This window comes from Ursus arctos, unplaced genomic scaffold (genome assembly GCF_023065955.2).
Source record: "Ursus arctos isolate Adak ecotype North America unplaced genomic scaffold, UrsArc2.0 scaffold_36, whole genome shotgun sequence".
Lineage (NCBI taxonomy): Eukaryota > Metazoa > Chordata > Mammalia > Carnivora > Ursidae > Ursus > Ursus arctos.
The window spans coordinates 27141150-27168757 of record NW_026623050.1 but is presented as its reverse complement, the minus strand read 5'-3'; the positions used below and the strand labels follow the sequence as shown (position 1 = coordinate 27168757).

Here is a 27608-nt window from a genome sequence, read left to right as displayed (position 1 = left end):
TGTAGAAAATGTCCTACAGTGTGCGTTTTATTCCATTATACAATGTTTACAGGTAGTTATAACTCTGGAGAAAATGGTTTTTTTACCAATTGTACATAGTGCCTAAATCTTTCGCTTTAACATGGAGAAATGGACAGTGGAAATCCACATCAAATGCTATCCTACAAGTTGTAATGAGCCGCAAGTGTGCCAATGAGAAGGAGATAGAAGTCTTAACAAGAGCAGCGTGCCTTACAAACCCTTGGCTTTAGTGAATTCAGGCATACAGGCCCCACAGTCTCATCTCGTAGAACTCAAGACAAAATAAATTAGTGTTGGACAGAATTCTAAATTGTACAATATTGACGAAAAGACCACAGTGGGACTTTTTGTTTAAAGTAGCACCAATCCATACCTGATTGCGTTTTCAACATGAATCTGCCTGTTGAACACATCGTTGGCACTTTGAGTGGAAATCTTTCTGCTTTAGTGAGGACTCCTGGACTGGCTGAGTACACTGTGTTGCAAAACTCTGTGAGGTGTGGCAACGTCAACCTGGGAAATGGCACATTTAAGTCATGACGGCCCTGCCACGGGCTCGCCTTTGTGTGTGTGTGTGTTTTCCCCAACCCCTGATCTAGCTGGTATTCTGTGGATGTTTTCTGTGACAGTGTAAAAGTAAATAAAAATGCGCTTAAGGGGTTTCATGGTAAGCATGGTGTTTCAAAACAAAACAAAACAAAACAACAAAACAACATGAAAGAATGTGGTCGCAGCTAAGGAGGTTTTCACATGTTGTTTAACTCCAGTAAAGTCTGATCCAGCATCTGATGCATACTAAGGTTTTCTTCTTTGGCATGAGCCACTTTCTCTGTGGTGGGATTAGAAAATGGAGTCATGAATAGCTGCACTTTGGACACAGTGGCGGTTTGTACATTTAGGCAGGCAAACATCAGTCACAAACAAAGAGGAGATGATTAGGACAAGGCATGCTGGTAAGGTATTACTCACTTCCAGACAAGGACCTACAAAGGGGAAGACGTCTTTGACCCAAAGAACTACAGGCACGGCAGGTTCTCACAGAGCGGTCACGTGGACCTTCACCAAGGTCCACGCAGAACAGAGCGCAGATGGGACTTGGCGAAGGTCCACGGCCGTACGCCGTGGGGACAGGGAGGGGTGCTTGCAGCACTGAAGTTAATACAGCAGACATTGCTGAGTTACAGGCAGTTAAGGGTCTGAGCTGTGCTGTAACACAATCTCACAGAAGACAAAGATGACGTAAGTAGGCTTTCTGACAACGTTTAAAATGATTTATTTCTGTTGCTCATTAAAAAAATGAATATCAACATATTTCATGCACACTTCAGTAGGACATTCTCTTACTACTCTTACAGTGTTCTATTTATTATTAGCATGACATTCTCACCAGATTCCACAACACCGTTAGACAGAATAAAAGCATACCTTTCAGACAATCAGGGACTTCTGACATGAGCTCCTGTTTTCAAAAGCTATTTTGCTCAAGCATAGGTACATTTAATCAAACACTATACCAGATACTAAGAAGTTAGGAATACCAATATGCAATAGCTGTGTGTATATATATATTATATATAGGATGCAATATATAATACATATATGTGTATAGTTACTCCTCTGCTTTGGCTTTCTAACTTAAAGCAGGACTCAGTTCTCTGCAGGAAATAGAAAACAACTTTTGGTCCTCATTAGGTATCAAACAAGAGGACCTGCGATTACTGAACTGTTATAAATATTTAATTCATATATATATATGTAATTTTACCATAAAAGTGGTTTTGGGGTTTAAAGAGAACTTAATTATTCCAGATATAGGAGGAAAATGCAGGTGAAGCAAGCTTTTTAGCTTATTCCTTCCACGTACAATTCTGCACAAAGCAAGTGTTGTCAGCCCTATTAGTTGAAGGTATGGCAGTCTTAGATTTCCTGCCCATGGGCTCCATTCCTAGAATTCAGCCCAAGCTCTTTCCCACTTAAGTTTAATCCTCATTCAGGGCCAGCTTTAGTTGGTTAGTTAGGCGGCGGTTTTGCTCAAGTTGCTGGTAGAGTTGATCTGTACAGGTCAGCGAGCAGGTTAGCAGAAGAGAGGAGGCAGAAGGAAGAGAGGTTAGCCAGACTTGGGAAAGGAGTTAACAGACAGCACAGAGATACCTCAGGTCACCTGCCAAGTAGCTCACCCTTCCCTGGTGGTCATCTGTCCCGTGCCCGGGAAGGGTGGGCGGTAAAGGCCTGGCAGACTTAGAAGGAGCCAGGATTTCTCTCAGTGGCCGGAGAGGGAAAGGGAGTGACGGGGCGAGGGGGAGAGAGAGGGGAGACATTTCTCTTGCACCTTACTAAAACGTGTGAACGGGCCACATGCGGTCTCTGGCAACAGCCCGAGAAACCGAGACAGAGCGTCATGGTGGAGACCTCAGTGAAACCGTAACCTGCCCATTTTGCCCACCTTTTCCCAGAACCCCTTTCACCTGCATTTCTGGGGCTGGCTTCCCTTTCAGGAAGTACCAAGAGGGGCCCCCAGTGGCTGCTGCATTCACAGTTTTTGAAATGCAGAACTAAGCTCCCTGTCCCTCCCCCGGTCACCACCATACAGGGTGCTACCCTACGCTAACAGCAAAACCAACAAGCACTCATCTCCACGCGAAACCGACTTAAAATTCACTTGCTTACTTCTTGAAGAGACTGGCATTCATGTGTGGTGCGAGATGGAGGCGTACAAAATGAACAGAATCTCCAACACCCACAGGGAGAGCAGTGCAACGTCAATTGTACAACAGGGCATATAATCTGCTCACGTGGCAGGGAGGCCAACCACAGGTGTGTCAGGCTGCATCTGATGGTCCAGGGGATGCCACCAAAATGACAAGAACCTGGCACTTACCATGAAATGCTGGAGGATATACAAGTGTTTTGAATGACAGTGACAACCTGGACCCAGAAATTCTACTTACTGATCCTGAAAAGCTGACAATCCTAGCCCTGGGGAGAATGCAACCATCCATCCTCTGGCCCCCAGGTGTGTCGGAAAATCAATCAGTTCTTACTTCAGCTTTCTCTCCTAAGTGGTAGGAGATGGGGGAAGATGCCACATGCACTAAGCTTTCTAGCCTCAAGTATCTGCTACCTTGTTTCTCTCTGCTCATCCATTCTCTGGATATTCAACACCCGAGTCAAATGTCACGGTCTCCATGTTGCTCCAAACGTACACCCTCTATGAGTTCAGACACGCTTCGCTCCTCGACCTTCCAGCAAGATGGCCCGCTCACCAGGAGCAAAGAACATTCCTGGCTCATCTCTTCACTTCTCCACTGCCTTCCAGTGTCTTGTGTAAGGGATGTGGCTCTGGGGTTGCAAATCTAAACCCCACCAGCACGCACACACTAGTGCAGGTGGGGTGACTGCTTGGGCAGGCAGGATGTCTCAGCTTTCATTCCAAATTGGAATGAAAGAACTTTAGAGAAACCCTAGAGAACCCAGACAGTCAATGTGAACTCAGCTTACATGACAGCTGTCCCTACCACACCCCTCTCTGGACCGGCTCCACTTTGGCTGCCCTGGAGCTGGTTTGCCTGGGTGGCCTGAGGGCAGGGATCAGAAACAGTTATACATTTGGAAGGGTTTTCCCCTCCTGTCCTACCTCCCAGATGTCTGGAACCTCTGGTGCTCAGACTCAGCAATGCTTTCTGTTTGGTCCTACCAGGTTCTTGCAGCACCAGCAGCTACGGTCTGGCCCTCTGAACTAGAAACCTGGGCCCCGACAAGTTCTGGACACAATCAAGTGCTACTTATCCCCCTGTGAACCCACACCTTCTTGGGCTATTCTAGATTTGCCTTTCCGAAAACGTACTTATGGAAAGTGTGAAAGTCTCTGGAAGGGTTTCCAAAAAAAAAAAAAAAAAAAAAAAAAAGGCCTACAGGACTAACTGCAGTCCTTTCAGACTCCTCATTTGGTCTACAGCAGGAAGCAGGGTCACTCCGAGAAGGGCCCACTTCTATCACTAGGAGTTTAAAAAAAAAAAAAAAAAAAAAGGCAGGGATCATAGTCAAAAGTAGACCCAACGACCCTTAGGGGAAAAAAAAATCCATGAAATTATAGAAGTCTACACTCTCAAGGGAGAGAGAGACTCCAGATACTAAATTTTATAACCTACTATGTCGCTATTAAAATACTTTATCGTCCTCTTAAAAAGAGTATTTTTTTTCTGCTCTGAAGTCTTTGTAGAGTGATTGACATTATTTTCAGTTTGTCTAAATTTATTTCAGTATAGTGGTATCTATCAACCCTTTCAGGCTAACAAAAACAGATGAAAATCACCCACATTTAAAACACAGGAGAAATACAGCCAGGCTGCTGAGGATGCAGAAATGTTGGGAATTAAGAAACAAAAGTCCACATCATTTTAAAGTTCTAATTTTGGGGCGCCTGGGTGGCACAGCGGTTAAGCGTCTGCCTTCAGCTCAGGGTGTGATCCCGGCGTGATGGGATCGAGCCCCACATCAGGCTCCTCTGCTATGAGCCTGCTTCTTCCTCTCCCAGTCCCCCTGCTTGTGTTCCCTCTCTCACTGGCTGTCTCTATCTCTGTCAAATAAATAAATAAAATCTTAAAAAAAAAAAAAATAAAGTTCTAATTTTGCAATGCGTTTCTCTTTGAAAATCACTTAGCTGTTTTTGAACTAGTAAATCCTAAATAAAATAAAACTGTATTCTGAACAATTTTTAACTATGCTTTTAGAAAAAGAGAATCAAGTCTAATGACTATACTTTAAAAATGTCTACAAATGAAGAAAAAAAAACCAGCTATTATCACAAAGATTATGTCCATACAAACCCTCCTAAAAATATGTGATGTCCTTAAGAGCACAAAAATGAACCCTGACTTATATGTTATCATATTTGGAAAACAAGGGGCGCCTGGGTGGCTTAGTCAGTTAAGCGTCTGCCTTCGGCTTGGGTCATAATCCCAGGGTCCTGGGATCGAGTCCTGAGTTGGGCTCCCTACTCATCAGGGAGCCTGCTTCTCCCTTCGCCCCTCACCCCGAGCTCGTGCTCTTGCTCTCTCTCAAATAAATAAATAAAATCTTAAAAAGAAGAAAAAAAAAGAAAATTAAGGTGTCATTTCATGATCAAAATGAAGGAGGCTGAGTAATGACCATAGTTTTAAAGCTCTAACTGTTCTTCAGGCTGTAAAAGGGTGATCGACAATAACCTCTACTACCACTGTTTGGGTACGAGTTCTTCTTCGCGATCCCGGTATGTGAATTCCTGGCAGTGCGGGCCGCTAGTTAGCCACGTCCCCGCAAGCAGGGCCACCTCAGCATCCTCACGGGGGGCTCACCACATCCCACACCAAACCTCTGGCAGAGGGAGACACTGCTCGAGGCTCATCTCCCTCCAGCAAGCAACGTCCCCTGCGCGGACGTTCCCAATGAGGACCACGTCTCAGAACCATCACCCCTCAAAAACACAAAACAAGCCCCCCGCCCCCCCAGGCCCAGGCCTCATTCTAACCTTTCATTCTAACCTTTCAAACTCTGAGACGGATCCATGCATGAGTACTTTTTTAAAAGTTCCATAAGGAACTACTGCTTTGGAAACATTCAATATTAATGTAGAGCCTGGGGGAAAAGAAAAGGTAGCAGCCAAAAACTAACCCCCATATCCGTGAAGTAGATTTGTAGTTTTATTCAGCGTTGAAATGAAAAATGTCAATAAATAAGAAGTAAAAAGAATAGCAAACAGAAACCGCTTGCACAGTGTTTATTTGACACTGAAATGAGGAGCTTCTGTACAATGGAAAGCAGTGTGCCTGGCCCTGAGGCAGGAGGCTAAAGGAAGGAGCCAGGCCAGCTGGAGAAGAGACAGACTGCAGAGCTCAGAGAGGTGGGACAGCCAGCTTGATGAAGGGGTCTCGGGAGAAGTGAAGCAAAGAAACTTATCTGCATGAGGAGAAAAGGTGGGAGAAAAAGAACACAAAGTGGCACAATGGAAAAAAGGAAAACCAAACTACGAGAGGAGAGCAGCACTGGACACACAGGCCAGAAGCACACATGCAAAACCCGCTGCCAGCCACCCCTGCACAGGGATGTCCATCCTCGCCCCCCGTGTTGGGACCCACGGCCAGCACACGGCCCTCGGGCTGAGGGTCCACTGCCAAGGAGACCCAGGAATAGCGTTGAAAAACAGACTTCACGCTAACCCACCTTTCAGGACAGTGAATCGTACGCGATGCTACGAGTTTTCCTATAGCATCACCACACGTTAGCATATTGGAAAAGACCTGACAAGTTCTGACTCACGCCCACATTTACAAACGAGGGAAGAGAGGATGGAATTCTCTCAACTTTCCATGGGGACATCAGTGTCTCTCATGGTCATGTGGAGTTTCTATAACCTGTGAGGCAGCAGGCACAAGTCACACCCTTCAGGCTACCATCTTCCTGCATGGGTGGATCTGGAAATTTCCAGCTTATATGGAATTCAGTGCCACATTATTAGAATGAAGGGAACGCTCGGTGGAAAGCTCCAGGTTAGACTTTAAAGAGGCAGGAGTGTGATGCTTAGGTTTGGTTAGCAATATGCGGATTAGTTGTGTTTGCTCAAAGTTCTCAAGAGAACAAGGGGTCTACTCCAACTCTCACTGCCTCACACGACTGAAGGTGGGCCATTAACTCCCGAACTCATACTGGGCCATCGGGGTTTTATATCCCAATTCTTTGACACCAGCTGTGGTGTTCATTGCGAATATTTCAAGTCCTTTAATCTAAAGGCTCTGGTATTGAGCAGATGAACCATTTCTCTCCAGAATTCTTAAAAGCGAGGAAGAGATGATCTCTCACAGCACCAGTCCTCAGGCTGTACCAGGTCAACTTCCTCTCAGAGCATCAATAACTGGACGCTGTAGGGGTCCTTAAATTTATATTTCCATTACAAAAATGATCGTATTGTATTTAACTGAATCTCAGGATACCAATTTTTTTTTTTTTTTTGATATCTCTGGGGAAGTTCCTGCACGACTGCACGGCCTTTGAATTTTACTTGAGGCTAGTTTAATTTCCTAAAACGGTAGCTCTCCAGTCCTTCACATTTCAGTTCACTGCCTGGTGGGAACAATCTAGCTCAGAGATTGTGAAAGAAACAGATTCTGAAAGGAAAATGATTTGTATAGATAGACTTAATCTGCTTGGCTTTTATATTAGTAGAATGTGAACAAAAACAAACTATTCTAGGTGATGCAAAGAGAGTAAAGAGAAGGTGTGAAGATGGAGTTTCTGGAAGTACAGGAGGAGCAGTGGTGAGTTTATCGTATTAGCGTGAGGGCACGGATGTGAGCAGGCAGGGTGCATGAACATTTACATGGAAGTCATATCGTTGAGAGCGTGGTCCAGCTCCTCGCTGATGGCTTTGTACTTCAGTTTCTGAGCGTACAGCTCGTCTATGACCGGGAAGTGGAAGGCAGAGGTGCAAGGGCATGGAGAGTGATCAAGAGATGAAGGGTGAGCGGGGGTGGCGCAGACGCCATCCCGACACAGCAGCAAGAAAGGGGCAGTGCATGAAGGAAGTGGGATCGCAGCAGGTGGCCAATGCAGGAGGCGTGCGTTTTGTTTTTAAACGAATCGAAACAAAAACAAAAAGAACAAAAGCCATTAGAAAATAAAACAAGGAAGACCCAATACGAAAATCATCACAAATATGGTTGGTATAGCAGTAAACCATGTTAAACCCTAAATGAAACCACGGAAGGCTGTCTGCTGGGTAGCTGATAGAACAGCTCTCCTCTCTACAGCTCTCTTTTCACGGTGCTGGAGCAGTCAGTCACCTCCACTATCAACAGTGGGGAAAATACCCAAGGGCACTGTTTTGGAAGAACGATTTGTGACTCTGGTCTGTCATCCCGATCTGGCTCCACCTTCCAACCACGGACTTCCCGACCAAGCCAGACTCCTGGGATATCGGTTTCTGAGCACCCTGTAAGCTGCTCCTGGAGCTCTTCTCACTAAGCTACCCTGCTCGCGGTCAGGGGGCTTGAGAAGCGAGGGGAGCCACACGTTTAGGGTGGTGCTGGGCGAAGTCTGCAATCTAGTCTCTGTAATGATGGAGGGTTCATTCTCTGCCGCACTTCGGCACATTGTTTTACAAGCATCTGCCACCCTCTCCTCCCTACAGCTTGGCCATCATCGGCACCAACGCCTGGCACCTCCGCCCCTTCTTTCTGCCTTTCTTGTCTGCTTTAAATATTTCCCTTTCTATCCTTCTTCATAGCTGACCCTTTACAGGCCTCAGAGTTCAACATTTAGGGTTTCTGTGAGACAAAGGTGGGTGTTACTAAAACAAAACCTACATACTTTAGGGGAGGAGAAAGGCTTCCGTGTAATCTCAAAAACCAATGTCCTCTTATCCCCACACCCCTTTCAGAATGTGGAGCATTTGCCAAGATATGAAGGACTTAAACCCAACCCTTACGTTGGATTCTTACTTGGAAGACGAGTTGTGTCTAAAAACAAATCCATGCCACTGACAATTAGGAGGTATCACTAAGCAGAAAATTCGCTAGTTGCTCTCACCGACAACCACCTCACCCTCAATGACAAATAAACCTGCCACACTTCTCCAGAGTGTGAAGTCAAGCTGGATGGCATCTGCCATTACACAGACGGGCCTCGTCGGGTGGCTAGCAGTCATCTGGTGAGCAGAGGACTCAGGTCCAAGAGTTGAAGAACCACAGAATGAAAACCCCAAAGGGCAGCCAGGAAGAATGTGCAAGAGCAAAGAAGTGTATCAAGGAGGATACACTTGGATTGGAAAACTGCTTTGCAAGGTCAGTGTTCAACCACAAGGACTAAATTAAAAACAAAACTTAAGATCTTACCTTCTAAGTCATCAATGCTTTTCTCCAATTTAGTTACTGACCTCTCCGCAAACTCAGCCCGAGTCTCGGCCTGTAATAATTCCATTTATTTTAGTCAAAATTGGGAAGTTTTACAATGCTAGTACCTACAAATACAGGGAAAACTAGATAATAAAAATCAAGCACAGCACCCGTAAAATGGGTCTGGAATGGCCTGTCAGTCAGTCACTAGCACAGCATGTGAACTCCAAGACCACCTTTGAATATTCCTGACGGGGCTCACCATACTTTTGAGACGAAGAAGCCCTGACCAGCTCCATAAAAATGGGATTCAGTTAAAATCCAGTTGGCTTTATCTAAAACACTCATAGTATTACCTCCTTCAGCTTGTCAGAAAGGACCTTGATCTCTTCCTCGTATTTGTCTTCCTTCTGCGAGTACTGTAATTAGAAAGAGCATTCCAGATGTCAAGCTACAGTTCACTCTACACTCAGGTCTTCCAATACAAAGCAAGTGCCAGCCCAGCCAACAGATGTTGAGGATCTCTTAGGAGGTAACAGAGCCTCTGATATCAAATGGCACGTTACCATACAGTCTCTGTTTTCTTGCCTATTGTTTTACATGGGATAAGAACAAGATAATTCAGCCATGTGGCGCTTGGTTTAAATTAAATTGTTATGGACGACTCACATACTCGATATAAAATATGTTCTCTATTAAAGAAAAAAAAAAGAATCTGTTATCCAATAACCACCAGGAAATCACCTCAAAATGATGCCATTTGCTAAATAAAATGCCTAAGGGACTACTGCTTTCATCGGCGGGGCCTCAGACGAGAAAGCGTGCGTGTCTTCCGAGCAGCTCTCACGAGACCCCTTTCCCCCACACCGTGCTCCTGGCCTACCTTCTCAGCCTGAGCCTCCAGTGACTTCAAGTTGTTCGTCACAGTTTTCAATTCTTCTTCAAGCTCGGCACATTTGCTAACGTTTTCGATCAGAGGCAGAAAGGGTGGGAGACAAGCCCAAGGAAGGAGGAGAGAAAAAGGAGAGGGATGGGAAAAAGTGAGAACTGAGTCCTAGAGAACAAAGGGCTGCCTTAAAGTAGCCAAATCGTCCGATATTAAAATGCGCCATTTTGCCAAGGACACTACCCCCAACCTTGCAACAGCACGAAGGCAGGGTGACAAAATCCAACAATTCTGAAGTGTGATAATTTGGCTTCTTTTTTGGCTGTGCCAAAGAGCATTTATGAAGGAAAAACAAAGGAGCATAAAGGACCCAAAGAAAGCATTTAAAGCAGAGAGAAGACAGCAGAGGGTGGTGTTATACCAAACGAACCAGTAGACACTGGAAGCTGAAGACGTCTGGGTTGCAGTTAAACCTAAAACCACACATGAGCCATCAGTACCTTATCCTCTGCAGCCATTAATGCTTTCAAGGTCTGATCCATTATTCTTAATTGTTCTTCCAGCTGTCGAACTTGGCTGTTAGTGGACACAGGAAATGCACAAGGCCATTCTCAAAATCAGTGTGCAGGTAAGGCATGCAGTGACACACGCATTCACACAGACACCCCACACAAGTCCTCCGTGTTCCATGCTGCCAGCTCGCCCACGGCAGACGGGCGCAGAAGGAGCCTGGCGCTGGAACAGGTAATGCGCAGCTGCCAGAAGGTCATGCTGTTTAGTCACTGCTCCGGAGCACCCCACACACAGCAGACCGGCACCAGGCCCGCTTACCTTTCTGAGAGCTCAGCCCGCTCCTCCGCGCGTTCCAGGTCACTCTCGATGATGACCAGCTTACGGGCCACCTGCAGCACAAAAAACATAACACACACACACACACACACCATGGGGCTGGCAAGCTTTGAATAAGGGGGCCGGGTATGGAGGTGGGTACTGGATCCACCAGCCCCTACACGTTCTCAGGGTCAAAATAAGATGACCCTCTTTCCCAAGGACTGGAGAGAAGCCACTCTCTATCAGGAAGGCCAAAGGAGGGTAGACAAGAGGCTTCTGGTCACAAAGACCCAGAATGGCTGGTTTTGAGTAGGCAGTCTCATTTTAAGTCTGACCCAGGTGAAGTCCATATAATTACATAGCAGCCAGCCAAAGTGTGGAAGGAGGGAGAGATGTAAAATTTACAATCCCAAAAATAGCAGCATGATGAGACATGATGCATTTGATGTTGTAAAGGTAGGGGCTGCCAAAAAACACGGAAAATAATCCTGAGAACTCTATCAATTTAGAGCTCTGTACCTCAACCTCCTCTTTGTGGAGGAGGTTAACAATGACAACAGAACAGCCACAGAAGCTAACATGAGATGAGCTGGTAAGATGACTAATGAAGTCAGCTCTGTAGTCAGTGGAGGAGAGAACCTGGGAGAAGAAGGGATCCTCTGAAGCATTTCAAGTAGGGTAACCGGGAAGTAATCATAATAATGGTGGTTGTAATAATAATAATAATGATGATGATGATGATGATGGAAAAAAGGAGTGTCAATACCATTTCAAGATAGCCACGATACATTAAGGGAAAACTAAAACAAGTCATATTAGCTTTGTTATCATAGGAGGTTGTTCTCATGGGGACATGACCAGAAGCTGATTCACCCGTGAACCTCTCTGGACAGTGGGATTCTACCATCTTGAAAAGAGAGGACAGAATGAAAAGGGCCTCTTGAATCTACATGGCCTTCAGTGCATGGACTGTGTCTCCATGTTGCCTGAACAGGATGGTGCTAGGTGAATCACACCAGGAACAGCAGCCTGCATGGTGACAATTACGAGAGGCTCTTTCCACAAGGGACAAAAGACCCAACTTTCCCTCTTCCTGGCCAAAGGTCTTTTGTCCTGTTCTGGAGGCTGCAAAGGTTGGGGGGGTCATGGGGGAAGCTTCAGTCCTTCTCAGAGATATGGACTGGCTTCATGATAAAGCCTGGGATCCCCTAGCAGGATCAAATCACAACTGTTTTCTGGAGACAAAGGAACTCTGCCTTCTCAAAACCACCCATTTCCACGAACGAAGCAGATCATTTCACTAAAGAACACAAGGCTGTAAGCACTGCTCCCTGGCCCCCACTGAGGCCGCTGCTGGGTAGTCCATGAGGCTTTGGGCCCCAAGATCTGACCTCTTCATACTTGCGGTCGGCATCTTCAGCAATATGCTTGGCCTCTTTCAGTTGGATCTCCTGAATTTCCATTTTCTCCTCATCCTTTTGGGCTCGACTCTCAATGACTTTCATGCCTCTGAAAAGGAAGACCAGCAGGAAGACCAAAGGTTTAGAGGAGACTTCCATAAACCCACACTGCAACGCACTGGTTTGAAAGGCCTGGTGTAACTGGCAGACCAAAATAGAGCACAGAGCTGCTTTTATTTTCCAAACCATGAAGCAAGAGTTTCCAGAGCTGAAGGCAGAAAAAGCCATACACTTCTTTGTTTACTGTGAATGAAACCTCATACTTTCGATACTGGTGGAACTGTCCAGGGATCTAATGTTAAATGAAAGGTACCATGTCAGGATCCTGTTTGAAACTGGGAGGCATGGAAACAGGAAAAGCCAACATACTTTACTTGCTATATAAATAATGGGTTTTATTCCTTTTCCTGGTGGGAAGCTTCAGCTTGAAAATGGACCAAAGTTATAACAAAAATAAATTTGTCTTCATGTACTTCTTCCTACAAAGAAGGTAGCTGTTCTTACTCCATTAGCTACAAATATAAATACCAGATTGAACCATATGAACTCACTGATACTTGACGATGTCAGACCTGTAAAAATGGCAATTTCATATGGGTCACCCAATACCCTAAATAAGAAACTATGAATTTTGCCTTTAATAGAGTTCTTTCATAATAGAGGTGTTGAGAAACAGAGTGATAACCAATGTCTATGCTGCTCCCTGGATCCCATGGTGTTAAGTTTTGGAAAATGTTCATTGTTCTGTGATATATTACAGTTTTATAGAATAAATCATGCTACAATGGGATTCATTTAGCAAAATCTATGCAGGCAGTGCAGATAAATAAACCACTATTTTTTGATGAAGTATTATGGTATATATTAGAAGACTGAGATTTGAGTCTTGGCTTGGCCATAAATTCACTGTGAGACTTTGGGCAGGCCGCATCACCTGCTGAGCCCTTGTTTTCTCATCTGTAAAATGAGGGGGCTGGGGTAAACGACCTCTAAATTCCTTTTTACTGCAAAGTCTAATGTTGCCAGATTGCCTTTTAGGTTCACTAACAAGTGTATTTCAGGAAGAATCAGCCACAAAACCACTGGTATGTGTGCACTGTGAGAGATGATGAGTCATCTTAAGGAATTCCAAAACTCTTGGTTAGGGAAGAATCAATAAGCAGCAGTGAATAATGAGCTGGACACTTCAACTTAAAAGCTTCTTGAATCTTCAAGACTGAAATCACTCTTTATCCCTGGTGGCAGGGAGCAGAAACTCACTTCTGCCTAAGAGGGAGAAATGGAAAGAATGACTGCCTGCGTTCACCTGCACAGGTCACGGCACAGATCCACACTCCCAGTGTTCTGAGCCACCACTACTCTCTCATTCCTCCAGCAGAACTCTCTCTAGTCTCGTGCAGCTGTTCTCGGAATGCTTCTGTACAATACAAACACATGAGCTTGAGCGGTTGAGCATAAGAGAAAATGCCTTCGAACACACATGGAGCTGTGCTGGTCTATCATGGTTCTCCTTTACTGCCACAAAGCTGAATCTTGGCCTAGGAAGTCAGGTACAGCCAGGTTACAGGGAGCGGGCTCAGAACGCACAAGTACCCGACTGTATCGACACATGAGTGTCTTATCAGTGTTACTAAGTCCAAAACAATTGGCTTTCGCAGGTCATATTTCTGTTCTGTGCTTCCTCTTCCATGTATTTGTTGGGTTATTGGACAACTGATAGCCCCGGGTTCGTTTATCTAGGCCCAGTCTCTCCCCGTATTTTAAAGTAAAGTTTATCTTTTAAAAAAACGCCTAACTGCTCCACGGTCGGCAGGATTGAAAGAACCAATAGGTATCTCTAGAATGTCTCATTTAAAGGTCCATCTCCCTCGTTGGGCAGTGAGCCTTATGAGGGCAGGAACAGGATCCTTCTCTTCTTTGTAACCTTGGGGTTTAAAACAGCGCTTGGCACACAGGTGCCCCACTAACGTTAAACGAACAAACCCAGTAGAGTCCTAGCTGGGATGGACTGAGGAAATGATCCCAGCAGGGGACTGTAACACTCGTAAGCCCCAAAGATCAGAGAAGCCCTCCCGTCGCCCGAGGAGAGGCCTGTGCGGAAAGGAAGGCTGGGAGAGGCGCGCTCACCTCTCGCTCTCGTCCGCTGCTTTCTCCGCCTCCTCCAGCTTCTGCAAAGCTGTTGCCAGTCGCTCTTGGGCACGATCCAACTCTTCCTCAACCAGCTGGATGCGTCTGTTCAGAGAAGCTACGTCGGCTTCAGCCTAGGCAGAGAGTGAAAGGCGCGTGAGAGCAGGAGAGCGAGCGAGGGCAGCGCCTTCAGGAAGGGGCGCGGCGGCAAGGCCGCTTCAGGCAGGAAGCCCGGCCCCGTGAGGAGCTACCTCCGAGCGCGCGGCGCGCCCTGGCCGCTCTGCAGTTCTCCCAGCGCGCCTGCAGTGTGTATGAGTCCACACACACCAATTCCAGCGGCCAGAGGGGCTGTGGGCGAGGGCTGTCTCGCTGGGTTCCTCTCCACAGAACAGCACGCTGGCCCGACCTGACCGCCCAAGGAGCGCGTCAGGACGGTCACCTCACTCTCTGGGGCCCATGGGCTGGACAGAGTGAGACTCGGCCGCACCAGACAAGAGCAGGACGGCCAGAAACCAGACTCAGAGGTCTGCATTCTCCTTGCCCCTTGCTGAGCCACTTGCTCAAAGGAGTCTTACAAAGGAACTAAAATATTTAAAAATTCAGGCGTTCTAAAATACACACCATACAGATGGAGCGAAATCCAGTAACTGCCCCTCGCTCACCCACTTTTCAGTAACCCCTGCAGAACTTGGTCACACTGGAACAGGGCCAAGACAAATTTCCCATGTGTTTTTGAGATAAGCTTACTGGCATTTCTTACAAGGTTCCTACAAGAGAAGTTTCAAACTTCTTAGAAGAAAAGCAGAAGAGAGACTATTTTTATTGGTATCTGTATCTGAATTAAGATGTTTCTTTTGGGGGGATGCAATGATTACCTACTATTACAAACCTACTATTACCTACTATGAGTCTCAGAACACTTTTAAGGCTGCGATGGTCCCTCATATACACTTGCATTGGGGTTTGTTTAAATACTATGCATGGAAGTCAAAGCCAGCACTTACTCATCAGGTACCATTTCCTTATCCGCATCCACTTTGAATATGTGCTTATCACGGGGTGATAAGGTTTTCAGGACACTTGAGAGTTTTCTAAAAATTACAAAACATTCTTAGGCACCCGTGCGTGCTCTATCTACACTCCTGTCTTCTTTACTCAACGGGAAGCTTCTTATATGTAGGGAGTCACAGTTCTCTGCACATAATATGGGCTCAGTAAATATCTACTGAATAAAGCAAGTAACACCAACCTCATTCAAACAAAAGCAACTCTCTTAGTTCACGGACCCATGACGTACAGTTTGAAAGGCACGCGTAGTTAGAGAGGCTGTGATTACAGCCTTGAATGAAATGAATATGAGAACATCCAGCTCTCTGCTCATCAGGACTTGTAAAATCTTAAATGCCAAGTTTTGTCTGGGAAAGAGGTGATTAGGGCATCTACAAGTGTGGTGAAGGACTCTCCATAAAAAACTCAAAATACACTTTTATCTCATCAAAAATTAACTATGTAGCAATAACTGCCTGATGGAGACAGGGAATGGGGGAAAAGGGAAACGGATCTGAGGAGGACAGTTTACAACCACATTGGCCTATAAGGTAAATCCTTACTGGTGCACAGCTACTAAGGGGTTCTGCTAAGTCTGACCAGCTGGTGAGTATGGTTTTTTCTACAGGGGGAGTGAGGGTAATAGGGACAATACATTTTTTAAGAACAAGGAACTGTCATTTTAGCTTTATTTTTTAAAAATTGGAAGGAAGTGTACATGAAGGGTATACTCTGGGTCAGTCTGCTTTGTTCACTTTTCTGTATTTTCCATTACTAGTAAAATTCTATTGTCTCTATGAACAGGGGTGGGGGCAGGGGGGAGATAAGCACGTCTCAAAGTCGAGAACAAAAATACCGCAGTAGAGCGTCTAGGTCATGTGCTCAAAAGTACTTTTCTCCCCTTCACTTCTTTCATTATTATTTCTTTTAATATGAAGTCAAATATCCTTGTTACAGGTGATGTGGCCAGAGAAACATCAACGAGATTTTCGGAGTATTTTCTGGTGGCCACCACATTCTAAGTTTCTGCTTTGTGTTTCTTCTGGGCCCCAACCTTGAGAGCTTCGTACTCACAGAACGAAGACTGTTTCTGCTCTAGGGAAAGGACCTTCTGGGTGACAAGGCGGTCTAGGTCCCCAGCTCCTCATGTGGCTATGGCACCAGGGAATAAAGAGACCGTACCCCATGCTTGTTCCTGCCTGTACACAAGATCCCCCTACCTGAGGGTTCCCCCCATCAATCTGTATCTTCCCTCTTATTGCTTCTCACTCTAACCATTCCCTCCTTTAGTTCTGGACCCTGTTTTACAAATATCACCAACTCTTTCCCTGGGGGCATGTTGTAGAAACTTATACTTCCTGACATTATGGGTTGAGTCCTACATGAACACCGGCCCATAGGGCCTCATACAGGGCACCCAAGCAACAACTGGGAATGGAGGTCCATTCTAGGAGCTTGGACTGTGTGCACACACAGAGCAGACCTGGGGGTGGGTCACAAAATGGGGTCTCAACTGTTTAGCTGGAAGAGTCCCTAGGCATCATGCAGCAGTCCACAACTGGCTGAGTGCCAGAATCCACTAGGAGGTATGCACGAATAATGCAAAGTTCCAGCTCCATCCCTAGAGATTCTGATTCAGGAGGTCAGAGGGGAGGGGAGGCACCTGCAATATAAATAAGCAATCTGTTCCATTCCTGCACCTCCCCCACCCCACCATCCACAGAAGCTGGCTAAGCCTGTGGGAACCACTCTTTGAGCGCTCTGTTCAAAAGAATGGAGAGGGATCTTTGATCCAGAGGGCTGACTATGCTCAGACCATCAGTGGGAGACAAGGCTAAAACCCCAGTTGCCTGGGTCCTCGTGTGTGGGCTGTCACCTCCCATGGCCTCCAGGGATCTCGCGGCAGCCCTGGAATTGGAGGGTCTCACCCCTGGCGCCTGCACTCTTCCTATGTCAGAGTGGGAGGCCCTCCACAGCCTCTCCCAACACAACTCCCCACGCAAAAGAAAGGCTTCCACGATCAAGGCCAGCCAGGACTAGACGAGTTACTGTATTGAATACCACCCACTGAACAAATCCTCGCAGTCCTTTCTGAAATAAGGTATGGTATTACATTGAAAACTGCATCACGCCGCACTCATGGGTGACAGCTCCCATACGGACACAGAGCATTTGCTCTCAAGCCAGGAAGCTGATGCCTGCTGCCCCTGAGGTTTCCCAGGACAGGCAAAGGTGCTTGTAAGCTACAGCTGGGACCTGAGAGCAGCGTCTGGGGTGCGTCTATCCCCAGGAAAGCTTTTGGGAAAAACCTGGACTCTCCCTGGTTTCTCAGGCCCCACCATACTGGTAAGGTCGCAATGTTGTTTGGGTCCCTGGAATTCAAATTAAGTTTAATTCCACAAATGAATTAAGGGCACTTCTTTCTCTCTTGTTTTTACTTGTGCGTGCGTGTGTGCACACGTGTATGTGTGTATTTGGGATTATGCCCCGTGTTCAAAAGGCCCCTATCCCTCACCTTCATAGCTTTTATTTCTGGTGTTTCCTAAGTTCTAAGGGTTATTTAGGCATTCCCTAAGGTTCCTTTCATTGCAGAACCTGGGCAGTCTACTTAAGATTTAACCTGCGATTACCTCTGTCAGTACAAGCCCACAGCCACAGGAGTATCTGTTATTTTAAAAGCACATATAAATAACAAGGCATTTGGGAAGAGTCAAGACCCCAGAGGCAGATTATTCCAGGCATGGAAATCACCCTTAGTGTGCTGGGTTAGCTTCTTCTAACAACGGCCCGTGTGTTGACACTGCGGGAGGAGTCTTTCAGTTTGGGATGCTGGTTTCTTTTATTTCAAAAGTGCTATTGTGTCCCAACATGTAATGAGCTCCTCAGAAAAGAGACTGCTATATTTTAGCAAAGGCGAGCAATTATCTTCCTGCAGATCTGCTGTTAACCACCAGGCACTTGTCAGTTACACCTGCCCTGTCTCCTCACCCAACCCAAAGGTACTACTAGCTACCTACACAGAAAACAAGGGCAGGCACACCACTCCCCCCACCCAACACGGCACCACACGAAAATCAAGGGTATGGCCACCGCAATACAGCAAAATAGTGCTCCAAATCAGATTTGAGAGAAAACACCTACGAGGCCTAGATTTTCATGAAATCCAGATGCTTTGGCCAATACAACTAAAAAAATAAAATAAAATAAAAATAGCAATGATTTTTACTTTAAAAAAGTGTTCTAGTTAAGACTATTAAGAAAAAAATAATTGTAGGAAAACAACACGATAGCCTAAAAAGTGACCCTCTGGAGTATGTTTTCAAAGTCCTGCCTGAACCACAGTGGAACATGGGAGGGTCAAAGGTCAGGCATTTTTATTTCACGCAAACTGTAGTTATACAGAGAAGGTTTCACCCAACTTGCTGTGTAAGACCAAGCGACTATGGCCAAGTTAAACTTCTGCCCTTATATGGTAAGGAAAGGGGGAAAAAACCACTGATGACATTAAGGGGCACTCCCATGGATAACAGATAAACACAACCTCCTCTATCTGTGCCAAAGCCTATAATTTATGAGGCATATTTGTATAATGAGGGAGAACGGACATGAACAGGGCATTGTAGTGCCCTTGCCTTGCCTACATATGAAAACAGAAATCATGAGTGTATATTCCAGTTACTGCCAGTAACGGGGGCGCCAACGTGAGCACAAAGCACACTCTCGGGCCTCCTGGTCTCAGAGATATTCACCAACTCAAAAGTGGGAGAGGGCAGATTTTTGTAAACTGGTTATTTCCCACGATTTAATAAAATTACCAGTTAATAACATATAAGCTACAACTTTAACTCTCCTTGTTTGCTGGATACTACCCAGAAAGGAGGAGAGACCGGCTCCTTCTTGGTACTTTTTCCTATGATAATGACAAAAAGCATACAAAACCCTAGTGGGTCACAAGACCCAGAGTCAATCATTATAACAAGCAAAGTATCCTCATTCCAACAGTCTGAAGGGCCCACACACCTTGGAAAAACAAACCAGTAGGAAATAAGTGATAGCCAATTTTTCCAAGGTAAGTGCTTGGCATAATAGGGCCAATTAACTATAGCATGTCGGAATTTTTGAGAATCAGAATTTTGAGCCAACGCTCCACTCAATTATTTTTTTGCAGTGGCTCATGATTCTGTCCTAAACCTGTATCTTTGCTGCCCAGAGAAACTGACTACATAGCTTAACTCACAGCTCTGACAACTCCTGAGAGGCCGCCTTCAATAAGCTACCTCTAAGTCCGGGCTGCATTAGTCAGGAACTACTCTCAGTCTGAAATGGTCTCTTCAATGGTCTGATTCAGTCCTCAAACTACTATCTTAAAAGGTTCTGTGTCCAGTCACCTGGATAGAGTGCTTTCCAAATCACTTTCAAAAACCTGAACCAATTAAACCACTTTAAATACAAAACTTTGAAAAGACTGAACTTGTCTCTAGCCGACAGGCACAGGAAGACTACTGTTACGAAAACGACGCACAAAAGAGGAGTCTAAGAGTAACAACGTGCCCTTCGTAAAATTAATCTTCTGCATCGAACGTCAATCACTAGGGCAGGAGTCAATTCAAGGCGCTCCTGGATAGGATCCCATACTTCCTTTCTTAGGAGGGTGAGGGGAGTTCTACTGACTTCCGCCACTAATACCACTTCAACCAAACGTCTTCTCCAGCCTGCGCATGTCCTCTCTCCAAGTTCCAAAAGAAAAAAACCATGATTGTTTAAAAGCAATTATATGGAGTGTTTTCAGATGTAGTGAAATGAGCAGCCATTTTAAGACCCTCTGATAAGTGGTAAGCTGAAGGCAAAGGGGCATGGAGCAAACGAAGTGTCCTGCAGCTTTACTACCCGCTGACACTCAGCACTGACTCTGTTGTGCAGACCCGACGTAACTTCTTTACACGTACTAATTCCCTTCGCCACCTCAACAGGGAGGTACTAGTATCACCCACATTTTAAAGTTAGGGATCTGAGAGACGGAGAAGTTAATTTGCCCAGTGTCTCACAGGGAGTAAGTAGCGGAAGCTAGAATTCAAATTCTGGCCGTCTGGGTCCAGAGTTCTCATTCTTATCCATCATGTTCTATTAGTTTTAATGGTTCAAGGACAGCGGTTAGCCAGTCAGAGAGGGAACTGGAATCAATTTATTGCCCTGTCAAACTCAGACACATCTATGTGGTCTCTGCTGACTTGTTCTCAAGAAAATTATCTTTTGCTTATTAATTTCCTGATTCCTGGCTGTATTTTATCTGAAATTTCCTCTAGTTAGGGCTTCTTCTTAAGAGAACCCATTTGCTTCTACGTGTTTTATGCAAAACAGGTCTTGAAGTTTCTGCAGCCAGCCATATTGCCATTACCATCACCTAACCAATAGGATTTACTCAACTCAGAATGGGTCCATATTAAGCACAGCTGGACACCATATTATGCTTCTCATGAAATTCCCAAGGTGTTTGAGTATCCTGATTTAAAACACACACTCAAAAACCAACAAATAGCAAATGCCTGAACTACCCCTGAAATCCTTTTCCTGTTTGTTGGATACATTTGCCTTAGGAGAAAGGAAGGAAGCCAGGTATTACATTCAAGATGGGGGAGGGGGAAGCCGGCAAGAGAATACACCCAGTAATCGTTGACATTTAGCCAACTTTTTTCAACACTCGGTAACAAAGGAATGTCTCTATAAGACCACTAGGGAGGAGAGATGGTTAGTATAAAGGGAAAGGTGACCGGGTCTCATACCGTTTAAGTCAGAACCCGGCGCTGTCAATATCTCAACCACCACAAAGAGACAGGCTTCCAGAAAACCAATGGTCAAGGCGATGGTGGAGTTTAGCATCCCCAGGCCCTAAAGTCTGGCAGTACCCCAGACTTGCCCTGTCAGCGCCCCTTTCCAACGGAACGGATTTCCAAAGGGATTTCCCTCTTCCCTCCCCACCCTTCGAGTAAATACGGCTAGCAGCGCAAAAGTGCACATCCCAGGGGACCCAAGATACCCGGGCCGAATGCAAATAACCCCCAAATAGAGCCCTTTCTGGGAAAGTGCTGCTTCCAGAACCTTCTCAACACCACTCCTGCTTCCACTCGGGGCTTTTACTTTAAACCAGCTACGAAGGAAAGGGAGGGCTGAAAAGAACAGGCCCCTCCCTAGAGCCAGCCGCCAGCCGCCCCAGGTGCACCAGGTGCGTCCCGGAGGCGTGGGGGCAGGGGTAGACGGGCTCTGGAGGGCCCTGCGCCTCGAAGTGGGCCCGCCTGCGGCGGAGGCGGCTCTGGATGGGGGTGGGTGGGCGATGGGTGGGTCCCTTACGGTCTCCCTCAGCTTCCTCTCGTAGTCCAGCTCGCGCTGCAGGCTGCCCGCGCGCTCCTCCGCGGCGTCCGCCTGCTCCTGCAGGCTCCGAATTTTCCTCCGCACCGCCTCCAGCGAGCTGCTCCCGGCCATTGCTCGGGGCGGCGGCGGGCTGGCGGGCGGGCTGCGGTGGGAGAGGCCGGCTGCCGCGCTCCGGCCGCTGCTGCCGCACTCCTGAGCGCCCGGCCGCCCCGCCCAGGCCGCGCCGCGCAACGGCGGCGCCCCCAGCGGCCCAGGACCAGCCCGGAAGTGGCGGTCTCCCGGGCGGCGCAGGCGAACCGCAGGCGGGTGCGCGAGCGCCGGGGGCGGGCACAGCGGGCGGGGCGGGGCGCGCGCCGCGGACCCCGGGAATTTGCAATCCGCGGGAGATACTGCGCATGCTCGCAGCAGCGGGGCTGGTGAAGACGGTGGGCGCGTTGAGGGACACCTGGAGAGCTGGGCACGGCCGGGTGGCAGGCCAGCGTGCCAGGGATTTTACTTGGATTCCCAGCGCGCCTCCCTGGCTCCACGGTGACCCGGGGTAACGGACCGGGCTGCTAAGGGCGACGGTGCCGCCTATTGGCGGCGGGAGCATTGCACTCGGGAGTTCTGGATTCCGAAGCCGGAGAGGGAGAGAAGCTGAGCGAGGGGTTTGGGGCCTTAATGTGTCCCGGGTGGGAGTGTTCCTCGTTGCAGAGAACCCCAGCACGCAAGATCCTAACCACACAGGCTTTTCCCCCTCCCCAAACTCGCGAAGGGAAAGCCACTAACATACTGCACTGCGATTAAACCTCCTCCTCAATGCAGCCTTCCTAGGTTAGAATCTGGCTCCTGCATCTCTCCTGGCTGTTCACTTTGGCCAAATAACTCGACTTTCCTGGGCTTCATCTATAAAAGTGGGGTTAATAGTAGCACTTTCCTCATAGGGCTGTGGCGAGGATTATGAAATCATACAAAGCACTTAGCACAATACATTGTACATAGTTAAATGATCGCTTTAGTGATGCAGGCACTGACTTAAGAGTCCGGCCGGGCGCGTAGCCAGTTGTGCTCTCAGGGCCCGGAGCCTCTTTGGGGCTCACTTTCCATAAAAACAATCATCTCGAGGGTCCCTTATACATACACACTTCTCTGGTTTTAGATCAGCCTCAGAGATCTTCTGGAATCTGATCAATTCTGGGCTGGACTGGGATGCCTTTCAAAGGCACAGCCGGGAAGGCTACAGAGCCCTATGAGAGCCTCTGGCTACAGCTGGATGAAAACCCACGCTCTGGGAACCGTCCTCCGCCAATTCTCCCACGGGGCTGCATTTTTAAATGCCTTCTAAGTCTCATGGCTTTCTTCCTCACCTTTCCCACAGGAGGCCCTTCAAGTCAATTTCTGATGTGTTTAACTGTGGCAATAATGAAGAAAATAAAGCCATACCTGACAACCCCCTTCCTCCGCCTGCAAAGCCCTAACATCGAACCTCCTCCTTGGCTTTCCGGACTCTTTTTTCTTTGGACGGTGTCAGTCCGGCTCAGACTCACAAACCTCAGCACGTGCCCTCACGTCCTGTAGGTGGAGCCTCTCGCTTTGTTTCCGCGCAGTTCATCTGGTCAGGCAGGGAGGTTCCAGCTCCTCCCCTCGAGGAGTATAGACAGTGCACCTCCAACTTTGGAGATGGAGGAAGGGGGAGTCAGGCTGCCTCCAGGAGGAGCCCGGGAAACTGCTGGACACTTGCAAGTGCTCTCGGCAGCCAACTAATGACTTAATGTCCTGCTTTTCAAACACCTGGGAAAGACAGTTTCAGGTGAGTTCATTTTCATGCTGATGTCATTATACAAGAGTTTAGGACAGTTCTCTCTCTTGGCTGCATATTTAAAAAATACTAATGCGTGCGGCGCCTGGGTGGCACAGCGGTTAAGCGTCTGCCTTCGGCTCAGGGCGTGATCCCGGCGTTGTGGGATCGAGCCCCACATCAGGCTCCTCCGCTATGAGCCTGCTTCTTCCTCTCCCACTCCCCCTGCCTTGTGTTCCCTCTCTCGCTGACTGTCTCTATCTCTGTCGAATAAATAAATAAAATCTTAAAAAAAAAATACTAATGCGTGGGTCCCACTCCCAGAGATTCTGATTTAATTGACCTGGGTGCAGCCTGGATCCAGGGTTTTAAAACCTCCTTAGGAGATTCTGTTTACATAAAGTTGAGAATTACTGATTTAGGAAGCAAGGCATAAAGACTCACATACTGCAAATATCAGAGACATCGCAATTATTGAGGAGGGGCTGAGAGAAAATGGAGACTTCAATCTCCTTCAACGTCGTTTAGGTGGAACACCAAAAATTTCACACCAAAACCACCAGGGTGCTGCTGCCTTGTGAATTACTTTTAAGTAATCCCCTCCTTCTGGAATAAGATTTGTAAAATATGATGGTAAATAGGTAGAAAAATGTTTTTAGTAGTAGGAAAAATGAAAATGTTTTGACACTGGTGAGTAATGACAGTGAAGTATCCTAATTCCAAATATGATTCTACCTCAGGAAGCTGACCTCCTACCTCCCTCTTTCTCTAATGATTCAGTCTCTTCCTCCTGAAGTCTTGACTATTTTTACTAGTTAGGAATCATTTTAAATACAGCATTTCTTCACAAATGTTCTTCAACATCCTTACAGATTCCAAACAACCTAAAATATCTTAAAAGGGAAAACGATCAATACTAAGAAAGAAAGAAAGAAAGAAAGAAAGAAAGAAAGAAAGAAAGAAAGAAGAAAAGTACCATATTAGGGACAGTTTTCCGGTAGGAAAAAAAAGAACCAAAACATAGTTTCAAAAATTTCCCTCCCCTGCTAACCACGCCCCCCCAAGGTGGCTTTAAATAGCCTCATTTCCACTTCTGCCCCACCTCATTCCAGCATTCCCTTAAACAAGACTTTTCCATTAAGACATGATAGCACCGCATAGTTACAATAATCATGATCTTTTTTCCCTTTAAGAATTGTGGTGGCTTTTTTCTCCTTCTCTTGCCTTCAGTCTTACTGGGCTATTTTCAAATTCTCTGCATTCTTTTCCTTATAAGGAATATCTCTCCTAGATCTATCAGCGGCTCTTTTGAAAAAGCTAAATAAACGTCCTGCTGGAGAATTTGGGGGAGACACGCATCCTCCGTTTAACCTTATACGGAGCAGACATCTGATCTACATTACACAAAGCAGGCGCAGTTATGTGTGTTTTTTGGCTCTTTTTCTAAAGCCAGGTAGTTTGTAACTTTAAAGTTTTAGCTAAGTCAGTGCTTCTGTGAACCCCCTTTCCAGTAATCTTGACAGTCATCGAAATATTTTTGTTGATTCTAAATGTCCTATGTCTGGGTTTCTCATTTACAAAGCATTCTTGGAGATTACGTGTTAAGCCTTTCATGCCACAAAAGGCCTTTACTGGTTGCAAGACCCAAGACCCTCCAGCAATTTGCATTTTACTCTCATAAGAGAAATTCTGCCATTGTGCTTGGTAGTTCAACTTCTGGGCACAGCTTTCCCCGGTGCTCATACATTCTTGGAATTGTTACTAACTTCCCAAGGAATTCTTTCCTAATTGGGCCTCTAGCCTTAATGAGCTTCTACAATGGAATCCAACAGTGTGAAAAGAAGTCGTTCCTTTGGAAATCTAATGCTTGGCTTGACTTACGGGGCAGGGCAGAAGAGGCAAGCTCTTCAGAGAAGAAGATTCCAAAGTGCAGTGGACAAAGTGCTAGTAGAGTTTTTGCAGTGTGTGCATCACCCCTGAAACTATGTGGTGGTTGTCAGAAGGCTGACAGGTGGGGGTGGGGCAAGCAGGAGGGGCAGGGGGCAGTTAGCTCACTATACCATATAAAGCACTGAGCTATATATAACTCCCAGGGTACTTTCAGGATCTAGTGCTGTCAGACTGCAGACCCAAGCAAGTATCATCTTCCCAGGAGGATCTTAAGGGCAGGATTAAGCCTTCTCTAGTGAGAAAAGAGGCCTCAAGGGTCTCTGCACCCCAACATCAAGCTCAGCCTTCTGAGTAAAAGTAGCACCATGCCATTCCTTCAATTTAGAGGCCAGGCCCTCTGTACCCTGACAAGACTCACCATGGAAAACCAGGCATTCCCACCTACCAGAGGCGGAAAAGGAAAGAAAGTAAAGAAAACTAGTCATTCTGTTTGCACAAACCTTGGTGATGACACCTCAGAGGTTTTCTGCCAGGGAGGCAAGGTTCACCTCCTGCATCCAATTTCAGCCACTCCACTCCCAGCTTCTTACCCACCCACCTCCACCCCCAGAAGGGGGGAAAGAAGGAGAAAAAGAGGAGTGGATGAAATATAAATGAATGTGTGCAATAGAAGTCTGAGGCAGCATCCAGTGCTCTGGGCCATGTCAGGGCTGTGTGCGGGTGTCCAGCAGGAGGAGGTGACCCTCCTCCATTGCTCCTTGGCCATTGTGGTGATCGCAGAGTGGCCAGGAGGTGAGGGAGGCAGTGTGTGCGTGCACTTACGTCCGTGGCCTTTTTCTCCGCCAGCTCCAACTTCTCCTGGGCATCTTTGAGAGCCTCGGAGTATTTATCCAGTTCATCCTCGGTGCCCTTGAGTTTCTTTTGCAGCGACACCAGCTCATCTTCCAGCTGGGAGTTGGCCGTGGGGGACGGGGAGGGGTGGGGGTGGGGTGCAGCAGGCAGCGTGATCCCGCAGGGGAGGGGTGTGGGTGCACAGAGCCAGAAGGACAGGGACAGCGGGAGAGAGACAGGGAAAGACAGGGAGGGAGAGAGAAAGAGAGAGAGACAGAGTTAGCCATTCGTGCGCCGCGCACGCCGCGCGCCCCGGGTACCTTGGCGGCGGCCTCATCCGCGGCCAGGAGGCTGTCCTCCGCCTTGTGCAGCTCCTCCAGCACCCGGTCCCGCTCGTCCTCCGACACCCGCAGCAGCTTCTCCTTCGCCGCGATGTCCTCCTCGAACTGGGGGGCAGCGGCGGGCGGGCGCGGGCGGCCGGCACGGACCGGGTGTGAGACATACACAACACACGAGCGCCTGGTTGGCTAGGGGCCCTCGACTTGGGGCGCCGCCGACTTGGGGTTCAAGGGTCTCTAGGTAACCTCTTCTCTCCCGTAGCTGGAACCGCACTGTGGCCTACCCTGCACCCCCACCTCCCGCGGGACGAGGCTCCTGCCCAGGTCTCAGCGGGCTCAAGTCCACAAATGGGGGTGCAAAAACGCCCCTGTCTCCCTGGCCTTCGGGCCGCACTCTCTGTTCTGTCCCATCTTTGTTCTTAGGGAAAAACTTCATGACTCCCTCCCCCCCGCCCCGCCCAGTCTCTATCCCAGTTGAAGCTTTTATTCTTTCCAGTCAAAAGTCCAGAAGAACGTCTAACACTTTCTGGACTCGATTCCCCTCAAACCATCCCCCGTCCCCGATCCGACATTGATCCCAGATCCTGAGAATCATGTGCCTCTAGGGCTTGAGTTGACTTTCGCGGGCTCTGGGAAGCAGAGGAGGGAAATAAACGTCCCCAGACGAGACCAAAAAGTTAGAATAAGCCCGAGTCTTGCTCTTCCCCTCCCCCTTCTCAGCTGCGCGTCCCTGGCCGCCCAGGAGTGGGGGGTGGCTCCCCCCGTCCCCGGGGTGAGAGGCCGGGCAGGGGTGCCAGGCGCCCAGGTCTCGGGGGCACCCGGGCGGGCGCAGGGCCGGGGAGGCGCAGACCTGCTTGCTCCTGTCCTCCGCCGCCTTCTTATCGGCTTCCGCCTGCTCGGCTCGATCCAAGGCGTTCTCCTTGTCGAGCTTCAGCATCTGCATCTTCTTCTTGATGGCGTCCATGGTGGCGGCGGCGAGGGGCCCTGGGGCTGCGGCGGGAGCGGCGAGGCGAGCGCGCGGTGGGGCGGCCGAGCCGGAGTGCGAGCGCGGAGCCGCCTGCTGCTCCCAGATATGTACTTTCCCAAGGGGGCGACCGCATTCCTCGAGACAGCCAATACTTTTTTGGAAAAGCTTTTTTCTCCTGCCCCCTTCCCCCCTCTTCTCCCTCC

General features: G+C 47.6%; 1 protein-coding gene across 17 annotated transcripts; it reads right to left on the bottom strand.

Moving 5' to 3' along the window:
- On the bottom strand, positions 1-27608 carry TPM1 (tropomyosin 1). Of its 17 annotated transcripts, none has more exons than XM_048219954.2 (10): positions 27289-27490; positions 26421-26546; positions 26092-26217; positions 14190-14323; positions 11994-12111; positions 10603-10673; positions 9769-9844; positions 9242-9304; positions 8886-8955; positions 1-850 (listed from the first exon to the last, which is right to left on the bottom strand). In XM_048219954.2, the coding sequence occupies exons 1-10, from the start codon at positions 27400-27402 to the stop codon at positions 768-770; spliced, it is 981 nt and encodes a 326-aa protein (XP_048075911.1). In that variant the 5' UTR covers positions 27403-27490; the 3' UTR covers positions 1-767. The 17 variants fall into 17 exon arrangements, with proteins under 17 accessions (XP_048075911.1, XP_048075884.1, XP_026374415.2 ...); XM_048219925.2 differs by lacking the exons at positions 1-850; positions 26421-26546 and adding exons at positions 5762-5955; positions 7373-7451 and having other exon boundaries at positions 27289-27608; XM_048219922.2 differs by lacking the exons at positions 1-850; positions 9769-9844; positions 26421-26546 and adding exons at positions 5762-5955; positions 7373-7451; positions 10272-10347 and having other exon boundaries at positions 27289-27544.